The 13,825-nt window shown below is 38.9% G+C and overlaps 1 protein-coding gene across 1 annotated transcript; it reads left to right on the forward strand.

Moving 5' to 3' along the window:
* The first annotated feature begins 9,637 nt into the window (after positions 1–9,637).
* On the forward strand, positions 9,638–12,834 carry LOC149259392 (pentatricopeptide repeat-containing protein At2g22070-like). Its single transcript, XM_089418242.1, has 2 exons — positions 9,638–12,472; positions 12,704–12,834. The coding sequence occupies exon 1, from the start codon at positions 9,779–9,781 to the stop codon at positions 11,972–11,974; it is 2,196 nt and encodes a 731-aa protein (XP_089274368.1). The 5' UTR covers positions 9,638–9,778; the 3' UTR covers positions 11,975–12,472; positions 12,704–12,834.
* Positions 12,835–13,825: the final 991 nt, after the last annotated feature.

The following is a 13,825-nucleotide window of genomic DNA, read 5'->3' on the forward strand; positions in this document are numbered from 1 at the left end:
CTCTCCTTAAAATAGAATCAACATGGAAATGAATTAGTGAAATTAAGACATATTTGGAGGGTGTACTAAAAAGTAGAAATGCTCGTTGAAGGAGATTTTATATGTGTATAAATAAGTGTTATAGGATCTTAAAGGGTTACCTCCTAAGAAGGAAGAGGTACACAAGATACAATTATTTCCTAACTCACCATTGCCAAACACTGGGCTATATAGCTTGTCTATCCTAGAAGTAGATGAAGCGAAGAGACAATTGTAGTAGTTTTGAAGTAGGAAATAAATTGACCAATCACCTCACCTTGTGGGATCACCTATCATCATGGTACCTAAGAAAGATGGGACTTGGAGAATTTGTATTCGGTGTATAGAATTGAATAAGATCGCCCTCAAGAATTGAAACAATTTGCCTAAGTTGGATCTTAAATCAAGATATCAATATGGATTAAAGAAGAAAATCCCTAGAAGATGACTTTCAAGACAAGGAAAGGTTTATATGAATGGATGGTGATGCCTTTTGGTTTATGTAATCCACTAACTACATTTATGTGATTTATGGATGGTGTATTACTCGATTTCTAGATTCATTTGTATTCGTATGCTTAGATGATATATTAGTTCAGATCTCTACTTGGGAAGAGCACATCTCACATCCCATGCAAGTGTTAGAGGCTCCAAAAAGGTATTCATTTCTATAAAATATTAAAAAATGTAAAGTTTCCCAACAATTATTTGTGTATTTAGGGTATATTATGGTTGGAAGAAAACTTTAGATATACTTCATGAAGATGGATATCGTACTCAAGCGACCAACTTTTATTCATGCCATTAAACTTAGGAGTTTTGTTGGGGAAACATATTACCTATGAAAATTTATAGCATCCTTTTGAGTTGTGGTTACAACACTCCATATCATAAAAGCTAGAATCAAGAGTTTCCAATGAGGAAAGGATTAACATGAAGCTTTTAATGAGTTGAAATGGAAAATTAATCCAACATTAGTTATTGCATTGTCTAATTTGTAGCAACCTTTCGAAATGGAGATGGATGCAAGTGGATATGACATGGAAGTGGTCTTGATGCATGAAGGAAAGCTACTATGCTATCATTCATAAATATTCCATGTTTGATCCTTTAACTACTCTACATATGATAATGAACTCTTTGTTATGGGTCAAGCTATTAATAAATGGAAGCATTGTTTGATGGGAAAAGATATCTCATCCAGATTGATCACTAGCCATTGTAATATTTGTAGGCCCATAGTAATATTCAACAAACCAAACACTAAATGTGGATGGGGTTTTGTAGAAATTGTATCTAATCATTAAATATAAGAAGGGAAACACTAATAAGTTGGCTAACATACATTCAATGCCACTCACATTCAAGATCATAGCATTGGGAAATTTTATATTCATGAATCCTTGCACTTGTGATGCATATAAGGAGGCGTACACAGAAGATGGAGACTTTAATAAAGTGTTTCAATAGTTATAGGGCCAAATTCATGGAGGAGAAGGTGACAATAATGTTGGCTATCGTCTCCATGATGGGTTTTCTATAGGCTAGACAAGATCTATGCTCCTAAAGGTGAGAGATTGTAGTCTATTAGAGAGGATCATACCTCCAAATTTCTAGGTAATTTTGGTGTTGGCAAGATAGTTTCCAATTTATATAAGTATGCTTATTGACAGTTTCCAATTTATATAAGTATGCTTATTGACCTAGAATGTAAGATGTAGTGTAATTTATTAGAGGGTGCATACTTTGTTGTATCGACAAGCCTAGTAACAAAAAACAAGGTTTATACCATCCACTAGTTGTACCTACTATACCTTGGGAGAGCATCTCCATAGATTTTATTGGTGGTTTTCCAAGAACCAAGAAGGGACATGATTATCTATTTGTAGTGGTTCACATGTTTAGCAAGATGTGCATTCCCATGCCTTGCAAAAATACCATGAAGGGACAAGTTGCAAAAAACATGTTCTTTGAAAAGGTTTAGGTGCACTTTGGGAAGGAGCATCATCTCAAATAATGATATCAGATTTATTAGTTATTTTTGGACTACACTTTGGTAGAAGCTAGACACCAAGTTGGAAATATCAACAACTTTCCATTCACATATATATGCATAAACATAAGTGGTGAATAGGAAATTGGTTCAATTAGGGGTTACAATCATAAACATCAAAAGGATTAGGACAAAAATATGGTTTATATTCAACGCTTTTATAATAGAGTAGTCTGTCCTTCCACCAATGAATCCTTCTACCACAAGAGAAGCATAAAAAAATTAAAGTTCATTGAAAAGATTAGATAGACCCATTGCAAGTACATGAGATATTGAAGAAGTCATGGGAAAATTATATGGACCAACATGATCAACATAAGGTTAAGAAAACATTCAAGGTGGGAGGCATAGCTTGGTCACACAGGGTCTTGGTAAGAATATCAAGGCTTTGTAGTATCATCCTTTTGAAGTTTTGGAAACGGTGGGTGACAATGCTTATAGATTTAGTTTACCCCCATATATATGCATAGTTTAGAGTGACTGTTGAAATATAAAACTCTATGATCCTTCCATGTTGGACTAGTAAATTGATGACCAAGTCTTACCTACCATACATGACTTAACAACATAAGCAAAAGTACTATTAGAAAAAGATATACTTTTGTGTAAAAAAAATCCAAAACATATTAGATATCATTTTCAGATTAATTATGTAAAGTCATTAAACTATGACCATATCCATGAGTATTAGTCTCAATTGGACAAATTTCTCATGATTATGAATAGCTCACACAACACTGATTACATTAGATGATGTTCATAGGGGTGAAGAAGTGGAATTGATACTAGTGAAATAAATCACATAGTAGCAATCATCACCTATGGGGTTTGCACCTTGTAAACAAGAATTCTCAAGAGGTCACCCATCTGAAGACTCCTATGGCTCAAGCATGCTTAACTATGAATTTTTCCCCACAATCAAGATCACTTAGCCTACTGCCCCTTTTGTAAAACCTTAGCAAGTATTATGCCATATGAACTATTTAGTTAGAGGTCCCTTTACTCTTTTCATTTAATTGAGTTGTGTTCATAGTGCAACATATTAGACATCATTCTCATGATTAACTACATAGATTAAGTCATTAAACTATGACCATATCCATGAGTATTAGTCTCAACTGACCAAATTTCTCACGATTTTGAATAGCCCACATAACACTCATTGCGTTGGGTGATGCTCATAGGGGTGAAGAAGTGGGATAAACACTAGTGAAATAATTCACATAGCATTAATAATCACTTTTGGGGCTTGCACTCAGTAACTAGGACTTCCTAGGACATCACCCATTCCAAGACTCCTCTAGCTCAAGTGCACTTAATTGTGGAGTTTTTCCCCACAATCAAGTCCACTTAGCTTCCTACCCCATTTGCAAAACCTTAGCAAGTATTATACCATATGAACTATTCAGTTAGAGCTCCCTTCACCCTTTTTCATTTAATTGAGGGGCCTTCATAGTGCAACACATTAGATATCATTTTTGGGATTAAATGTGTAGTTAAACCATGATCATATCCATGAGTATTAGTCTCAACTAACCAAATTTATCATAATTTTGAATAATACACATCACACTGATTGCATCAAGTGATGCTTACAGGGTTGAAGAAGTGGGATTAATAGTAGCAAAATACATTACATTGAATCATTAATCACCTTTGGACTTGAACCTGGTAACTAGGACTTCTTGGGAGGTCAACCATACCAAGACTTCTCTAGCTTAAGCACACTTAACTATGGAATTTCCCCCCACAATCAAGTCCACTTAGATTACTACCCCGTTTACAAAAAATTAGAAAGCATTATGTCATATGAACTATTTAGTTAGAGCTCCCTTCACTCTTTTTCATTTCATTGAGGGGCTTTTGCAATGCAACATATTAGATATCATTTTCAGGATTAATCGCACAAAGTAAGTCATTAAATTATGACCATATCCATGAGTATTAGTCTCAACTAACCAAATTTCTCATGATTTTAAATATTCCACATAGTACTCAGTGCATCGAGTGATGCTCACACTGGTGAAGAAGTGGGATTGATACTATAGAAATAAATTTCATAGCATTAATCATCAACTCTGGGGCTTGCACTTAGTAACCAAGACTTTTTTGGAGCTCACCCATCTAAAGACTCCTCTAGCTCAAGTGTGCTTAGCTATGGAGTCTTTCCCCACAATCAATCCCAGATAGCTTGCTACACCATTTGCGAAACCTTAGCAAGTATTATGCCATATGGACTATTCAGTTAGAGATCCCTTCACTCTTTTTCATTTAATTGAGGGTCTTTCACAATGCAACATATTAAATCATTTTTGGGATTAATTGCATAGAGCTTTAGGATTAACGACATAGAGTAAGTCATTATACTATGACCACATCCATGCGTATTAGTTTCAATTGGACAAATTTCTCATGATTTTGAATATTCCACATAATACTCGTTGCATTAGGTGATGCTCATAGGGGTGGAGAAATGGGATTGATACTAGCGAAATAAATCACATAGCGTCAAACATCACCTCTAGAGCTTGCACCTCGACCAACACTTCTTGGGAGGTCACCCATCCTAAGATTCTCTAGCTCAAGTACACTTAATTGTGGAATATTTCCCCATGGTAAAACCCACTTGAAGTGCTAACCCCATTTACAAAACCTTAGCAAGTAATATGCCATATGAACCATCTAGTTAGAGCTCCCTTCACTCTTTTTCATTTAATTGAGGGGCTTTCAACATATTATATATCATTTTTGGGATTAACTGCGTAGAGTATGTCATTAAAATATGACCATATCCATGAGTATTAGTCTCAACTAACCAAATTTCTCATGATTTGTAATAGTCTACATAACACTTATTGCATCAGGTGATGCTCATAGGGGTGAAAAAGTGGGTAGTATGAACTCTGGTAGATTGGGTTGAAACAACTTCTAGACAATGTCAAATGGTACTCCAAGAGGAAGGCATAGGAAAAAATTTCTCACCTTATTTAGTGAAAACTTTGGCTACCAAAAACCTCCCTAAATGGGGAGGTATGCTCTATAACAGATCATTGCATATGTTTTTGTAACACCTAAATTTTGATCCCTAGATTGGCAATGCATATATATGTATATGATGGAAGGTTGAGAGCCAAATGATGTAATATGTATATATTATACGTTGAATGCTAATAATAAAAAATGCATCACTACGTATAGGAGAAGGAGGATAAAAGCATGGGTAGATATGATTTCAAACGAGAGGAAATAATATTATTTTACACTAAGTCATTTACCTAATACTATCATAAGTCGCATCAACCTTAGGATTAGTTACCATGTGAGATATGTGGGATTCTTAGGATGACACGATAATTTGTTAGTATGCATACATACCTCATGAATTTTGTTTATGTATTATATAATTTCAAAGCATTTTTTTGGAAGGATATTTAAGAGTCTAGGTTGCCATACTATGAGTATAACATAATGTAGGGCATCAATATTATGAATATTTTGTGGGAGTTATGTCAATGTGCATGGGGAACTATTGTCATTGAGAAAAAATAGTGATAGTTGAAAAACCTTGGAGTTCCCATTACACAAATTTTATAACTAGTCTATGTTGGAGGGCAACAAGGAAGTGGGATAGCCTAAGGGATTGCATGGAAAGGAAGGGGATCCCACTCCTTGGATTGCGTCAGTTGAAGGGGAAAGATAGTGTGTTGGGATTTCTATGAGAGTTATCAACTTGGAAACTAATAAGTTGGGCTATGTGACATGATTAAGGCCAATAGTAGGAAGAGTTTGCCCTTGTGGACTTATAGCCTTAGCTTAAGGGTGGTCTTGTTACAAAAAGAGTATGAGAAATATGGAACTTATGGTTGGTGGAATGTCCCTAGTTTGTAGCTAGTTGGCGTTTAATTCTAGAAAGATGAGTGTTATCGCATATTTATGAGTTTGTTGAATTTAATGTCGTTTATGTTATCTTTGAATGTTGTTTCATTGACATGAATAAGTCTACATCTATAATGTTGAATGCTTAATTATATTTGCATGCATTCATAAATTAATAGCATGACAATGATGGAATTGGTATTAGAGCAAGAAGATGAAGGAAATTCACGGTTTTAAGAAGTGTCTTGTATCCTCATAAGTGGGAAAAGGGTATTAGGTAGATTAGAGAAATGATATTAGAGCTAGTCTTAAGTTAGCGGGAAGGAATTTGGAGTATCCCATCACCTCAACAAAGTTTCAAGGGTGGTTGGGTATGTCATAGAGTGTATGGGAATGAATTGGGAAAATCACACCTCTTCAATAGAGTTATAGGAGTGGTTGGGTATGTTGCATTTTATTATTATCTATTTTAGTACTTTTTGAATGAAAAATATTGCAATATTCACTTGTAGGGCCCATTATAGGGGCAAGTCCCACTTTCATGAGTTGGGGTCTAAAACCTTCTAGAGCTCATTTGAGGCCTTAAATGACCATTTTGGGGTGCAAACTTCACACTTAGCTAGCAATCTGTCAATGCTATTTGATACACAGAGAGCTTGCAAATGGCATGGAAACCACCTCAATTGAAGTTCATATTCAGAAGTTATGGCTCTTTCAAGTTGACCTACCCTATTGACCACTATGGAACTAAGTGGAAGATCCTGCAACAACTAAACCGACCATAGTGTCCATGAAAATTCCATAGTGAGTGCCCCTTTCTTTGTATTTGCATTTCATAACTAAGAGAATAGCAATGCAAATCCCTCACTTTCTCACTAGGTTTTTCCTATATCAAGTTTTTTAGGGTCATGTGGAAAATAACTTCATATTCCATATGATGAATATAAATGTTCCAATCCTTTATGGACTATTCATTCTCAACAATAAGGCTTGAAGCCATTACATCAAACCTCATTATGTCACTTTGTGAGAATTAAACATGGGTGGGGAGAATCCTAATCATTCTTCCTAACCACTTAAGATAAGCTCAGTTGACTCATCTTATGTTTTTATGTGGTCAATGTGTTATTTTTTTATCTTCTTTTAGTTGAAGTTATTTTCAATGTTTTCATGCATCAAGCTAGTAACATTAACCCTAAATCTTAAAGCAAAAATGCTAGATTATAAGAGATTTAAGAAACTTGTATAGTAACTTATTGTGACGAAGTATTCCAATGGAGAATATATGACAATGTACATATAATTTGTGGATGTTACCATAGTAGTAGCCATAATTGACATATACTTTTTCTTACTTTGAAAAAATTAGTCCAAGGTAAAAATCAATCAATGTTGGTTCTTGGCATGACCTTACACTACACCATGGTACAAGTTTCTTGATCAAGTATGAGTTTAAGGAATCATATGACTCCTTTGCTAGAGCCTCAATGATGACTAGTATGGGACATTAACTTTCTTTAGGAAACATGAGGTATGTTGAAATTGCCTAATTATGACTCATATAAGACATTGGTGTTTTTGGAAGCATGAGACATGTTAAAAGTGCCTTATGGTCCTAAAGTAAGACTTTAGATTGCTTTTTCCTAACTAAGAGCTTCCCTTCCTTAAACACAAAGACACACAATAAGAGTGGAACTCTACAACCCATTGAGCTAGGTCAAACGATGGACATCTCACACTAGAGAGCGTTTGTTGACTAGATATTGGAGCCTTGCCCAAGTTTGAAACTTGGTTAACTTACCTAACATGGCTTGTGGGCAATTGCATTAGGTTCAAGGTTATAAGAATAGTCCCTCTAACTTGACTCTACGTGTCACGCCCCTACACCTGCGGTAGTCTTTCAACCGCTTATAGCGAGGTGCGGCACCACTGAACACTTTCTTTTCACCAATACTAATGTTCATGGACTACGCCTTAACATTCGATACTTAGTTTATTTTTCTTCACCAAGTATTATTATTAGCCTTTATACTAATGAACACCCATACACATTCATTATCCACAACAATTATACATAAATAACACAATTGCAACAGTATAAAGGGAGGGGCAACTCCCTGAACATGAGTCTGCCTGATTTCAATATATTATCAACTTTTACAATTTTACAAGTATACCTTGGAAACCCCAAGTTTCATACTTAGCCAAAATTCTGACTTCGTGTCTTGCCAACGAGTTGCCCACCTCGTGCACGCCTTGCACGGTGGTCACTCTTACATTCCACACTTAGCCAAATTTTCCACCTGGCAACACCTTCGTGTAGCCTCACACGAAACTCCAACCGCGGGCGGGCGCCTTCGTTTCACCCCTACCCGAGTTCACCGTTTCACCTTCGCACTATCGGGCGGGTGCCTTCGTTCACCCTCCACCCGAGTTCGCCAACCAACGGGCGGGCGCCTTCGTTCACCCTCCACCTGAGTTCGCCAACCGACGGGCGGGCGCCTTCGTGCAGCCCTCCACTCGTGCACACAACCGACCGACGGGCGGGCGCCTTCGTGCAGCCCTCCACTCATGCACACAACCGACTGGTGGGTGGGCGCCTTCGTGTAGCCCTCCACCCGCACGTTTAACCGACGGGCGGGCGCCTTCGTGCACCCTCCACCCGTATCACCAACCGACGGGCGGGCGCGCCTTCGTGCGGCCCTCCACCCGTGTCACAACCGACGGGCGGGCGCGCCTTCGTGCGGCCCTCCACCCGTGTTGCCAACCATGGGCGGGCGCGCCTTCGTGCGGCCTACCTACCCGTGTCGCCAACCGAACCCGTTTAACTTGTGCAGGCCGTGCGAGTCTGCCCGGCGGGCGGGCGCATTCACCTTCGGTTCGACTTGCGCCTTACGCCTGCTCCTCCACATTTAGACCTGCACCTCGCACCTCGAGCTCGTCCCTTGACTTGTCCGAATGCTTGATCGTTGGTTGTTCGATTGCTTCCCTTAACTCCCCAACCATGCCATCTACATATATGGTGGGTGGGCGAGTTGTGCCACCCGACTGACTCGTTCACCATGTTCAACGGATGCCCTCCATACTTGCAAAACTCGTTCAATGGTTGGGTCGACCCGCCCATCACACAGGACTGCCCACCATCCTTCGCCCACATCGCAAGTCTCCATGGTCGGCTCGTGGGTGACTTGCCCAACTCGTCCCCATGGTATAAACTCGCCCAACCAAGCTTCTCCACGCGCATTATCACTTGCTCGCTTGTTTGCCTTGGCCGCAACTCGTCTCTTCGCACCGGATGTGCGTCCTACCCGTCGCATAGACCGCAAATCCTTACACTACGCAGGTCCTTACACTATGCCTATGGATGACAAATGATAAATCTTTCAATTCTCTTAGTTAAAAAATAAAATAAAACCCTACCTCTCATGAATGGGCCATAAATTATTACAAATGTACAAATTTCATTTATAGACAATAATACCATTGCATATCCATACATTGCAAAATTCTAATTATATACAAAATGATGCAGCTGCATATCGGGATAAATTGTAGGATGCTACTAACAAAAACTTTTACTATTTTGAAATAAAAACAATCATCATTATTAATACAGATAAAACCCTCAACCGTACCGCTACTAAAACACGGCCAATTAAATCCAACCAATTAAGCCTTCTGTCATTTATTAATTCTTTTCTCTCTCAACTATACACAATTTTCTATGGAGAAATCATTATGTAGTTTTATATTCAAACTATACACACTGTGCTCCATGACCAATTCATTCTTAACCAATATGCAGACTGATTGGCTCCTGTCCTCTATAACATGAAATGGCAATGGATTCAATTAAAAAAAATGCAGGCCATATCAACAGCAGGAATGTTACGGCCTTTGAGCAATCAGAAGAATAAGATCATTAGACTTTACTTCCATTGTGGGATCGCCAGTACTGCAAATGCGTATAATGGAGAAGTAGGTTTTGGGGATGCTGCGAGAAAAAGCAGTGAGCAGAGCCGACTGAAGGAGGCGCTGCACCTTCACTATTTCTCGGAAGAGCCTCTGGATCCCTCCACATATGCTTCTCTCTTGCAAACATGCATTGACCACAAATCCCTTCTCGGGAATAAACTGATTCACGCCCACATTACTCAGACGGGATTCATGGAAGACAGATTTCTATTGAATACCCTCATCAATACCTATTCCAAGTGCGGCAGTTTGGTGGATGCTCGCAGAATTTTCAACCAAATGTCGGAACGAAATGTGTTCTCATGGACTATTATGATTGCAGTTTATGCCAAGCTTGGGCAGTCGAATGAGGCCTTGACATTGTTCAGCCAAATGCAGGAGGCAGGGGTTCAGCCTGATCGGTTCACTTTCACTAGTATTCTTCCGGTTTGTACCCGCTTGGGTACTCTGCAGGATGTTCATGAAGAATTATGTGGTCTTGGATTTGAAACTGATGTTTTCGTGGGGACTGCCCTTGTAGATATGTATGCCAAGTTCCGGAGAATACAGGATGCACGCGCTGTGTTTGACAAAATGCCTCAACGGGATCTCGTTTGTTGGAATACAATGATAGCAGGATATGTGCAGAATGGGTGTGTTAATGACGCTCTGAAGCTCTTTCATGAAATGTCCAATCGCAATGTGGTTTCCTGGACTGTGCTGATTGCAGGGTATGCACAGAATGGGCAGGATGACGAAGCCCTGAGGCTTTTCCGGGAAATGCAAATGATGGGTACAAAGCCGAATGTGATGACTTTTGCCAGTGTCCTCTCGGCTTGTGCCAACGTTAAAGCTCTGGAAGAGGGCAAGGCGATCCATGAAGAAATACTTAGAAGCGGGCTTCAGGGTGATGTTTTTATGGGTAATGCCCTAATAGATATGTACTCAAAATGTGGCGAAATAGAGAATGCTCGTCACATGTTTGACAAAATGCCAAAACGAGATGTGGTATCATGGAATGCGATGATTGGAGGATATGCTCGAACTGGACGCATCGACGATGCCTGGATGCTCTTTCAGAGGACGCCTGTAAGAGACGTGGTATCCTGGACGGCGATGGTCGCAGGATATGCACTGCTTGGTAATCTTGATGAAGCCAGGACACTCTTTCTGAAAATGCCTGAAAAAAATGTGGTCTCGTGGACCGCGATGATTTCAGGATATGCACGGATTGGGCGCAGTCAGGAAGCCCTGGATATTTATCGACAAATGCAACAGACAGGTGTGAGGCCAAACATGAAAACCTATTCTAGTGTCCTCTCAGCATGTGCCAACTTGGCAGCTCTGGAACAGGGCATTCAGATACACAAAGAAATAATTGGATGTGGATTTTCCCCTGATGTTTTTGTGGAAAGTGCCCTTGTAGACATGTATGCAAAATGTGGGAACTTGGAAAAGGCACGGGAAGTGTTTGACAAGATACATCGACCAGTTGAAGGTTCATGGAATGTGATGATTGCAGGATATGCCATGCATGGCTGTGGCAAAGAAGCCCTTGAACTGTTTGAACAAATGCAACATAGTGGCACAAAACCAGACCCTGTAACCTTACTTTCTGTTTTGTCTGCATGCTGCCATGCAGGCTTAGTGGATGAGGGTCGGCATTACTTTCATTGCATGAGTACGTTGTATCACATCACACCTGAAATGGAGCACTATGGTTGCATGGTTGATCTTCTTGGCCGTGCTGGGCTCCTGGATGAAGCAAATGACTTTATCAACAAAATGCCAATAAAACCAGATGCAACTGTGTGGAGATGTTTTCTTGGTGCCTGTAGAACCCATATTAATGTAGAGCTAGGAGAGTATGGGGCAGAGCGTCTTATTGAGTTGGACCCTGATAATGCTTCACCATATGTGCTTCTATCAAACATCTATGCTGCAGCTGGGAAGTTGGATGGCTTAAAGAAGATGCGAAAACTGATGAAAAACAGGAAGTTAGAGAAGCAGCCTGGATGCAGTTGGATAAATGTTGATGAAAATGTGTATACGTTCCATGTAGAAGCTGGGTGAATCCCATAATTGCATAAAATTTGTTAAGACTTAGAAAGGGACCTGGCCTATAAGCTTGACACAGGATTTGTGCAGAAGAAAGAGGTTTCTTGTCACCAATAGCGAGATCATGCTTGTGGTCTGCAATTTAAGAAATATGGCTTAGATGAACTAAACTTATTCAGTTTCCCAAAGAGGAGACAATATTATCATACGCATGCTTCTCCACAAGACTTTGGGAGTTAAGTATCCAGAAATTGAAGATGTATAGTCGCAATCAAATCAAATAATTTATGCCACCCCTTCAGGTTTGGGAAAATGGATCGCTCAAAGATATCTGAAATCGGATAAAGAGCGTGAATGCTGTGGAGGGACTCCCAGTATGAGGAACAAAATCAAGAAACTAGCTAATGGAGAGGTCCTTTATCTACAAGAAAGCTTTCCAATCAGAGCTGTGAGGGTACCGTCCAAGCCCACACCTGTCAGATTCAGAGAACCAATCACTTAGGCTGCCCTGAGGTACATCTAACATCCAATTGTTAAAGTTGATTTTGGATTCGAACTCTGCGATATTCCATATCGATCATGAATTATGACGTTCTTACTTGTCATTTTTGAAGGTCAAAATATTTTTCCTTTCCTTTTTGTGAACTGTATTGCATTACCAATCTTCTGGATTGCATTTACTGTTCTATACTTCTCATTAGTATTAATACAAACAACTAGAATTAAATAAAATTTGTGTGGCAGGTTTCCATTGTCATGTTTTTGAATTCTTCAAAAAATGTGAAGTACACATAAACAGGTAAACAGTGCGCTTGTCTTATACAAGATTTTTCATGTTCTGAACAAAATTCTATCAATAGTCACCTTTCTCCCCATTCTTGTCTTGCAAGCACGGTCTTTGGAAACTTGCTTTATGTATTGGACCTTTTGATGCTGAATTTATTGTGACTTTTAAAAATATCCACTAGTTGCTTGTATTGACATTAGTTTTACTAGTTGAGGTATTTTTCATATTAAATTTACTAATTGATTGTCAGTCTTTTTAATTTCTTTATAAAGAAGAGTTTCCTAAGTTGGAATTGCCATGCATTACAATCTATTAACAAAGAATCCCTTAATTAATAGGAAAATATTGTATAACATATGTGCCCTAACAATATTGAGTTTTCTTATTGCGAATTGCATTCTACAGCCTAATCCAAGGGAGATGTGTAAAATTGATGTCAACAAATGTTGTTTAGAATAGTGCCCATCATCCAAGGGGATTCATAATCAGGCACGTGTAACATTGACATCAACAAATGTTGATTAGAATAGTGCCCCTCATCCAAAAGGATTCAAAATCAGGTATTTGCTAGCACGAAATTATCCAAATACTCAACAACAATGGTGACAACTGGTTAAGCTAACCATTTAGGCTAAATTTGGAAATATACATACATCCATACATATTAAAATGGGAACTTGTCTTTTTGACAAAGGGTAAACTTGGAAATAATTTGTCCCATGCCATTGTAAACATGCCCGATAGAATTTGAATCTAAGTCATTGTATGACATCTGCTCCCAGTTGCATTGGACCATAATGTGATGGACTCAAATATTTCTTTTTCGAGGAAAATCTCTTGGGGAAACCCAAGGGATGCATCCCTAATTTGTGGATGGCATCACTAATAAACTTGTTGGCATATGCTAGAGTTCCCTACTGGGATTCAAATTGAACACCTATTAGCATGGAACTAGCCAAATCCCTGTCAACATTGATGACAAGTAGTTGTGCTAATCCTTTGGGCTTTAAAATGTTTTGAACACTGTTTGCCCACCCTCGAGCTCTTAAGTGAGAGTAAGATTATTGGTACCTTGCTAA

The sequence above is a fragment of the Pinus tabuliformis genome, chromosome 6, assembly GCF_031772625.1.
Source record: "Pinus tabuliformis cultivar Carrire ecotype Pingquan chromosome 6, CPIR1, whole genome shotgun sequence".
NCBI lineage: Eukaryota > Viridiplantae > Streptophyta > Pinopsida > Pinales > Pinaceae > Pinus > Pinus tabuliformis.

Coding starts and splice junctions, on each gene's coding strand:
- LOC149259392 (XM_089418242.1), top strand. CDS start 9,779: ATGAAATGGCAATGGATTCAATTAAAAAAAATGCAGGCCATATCAACA.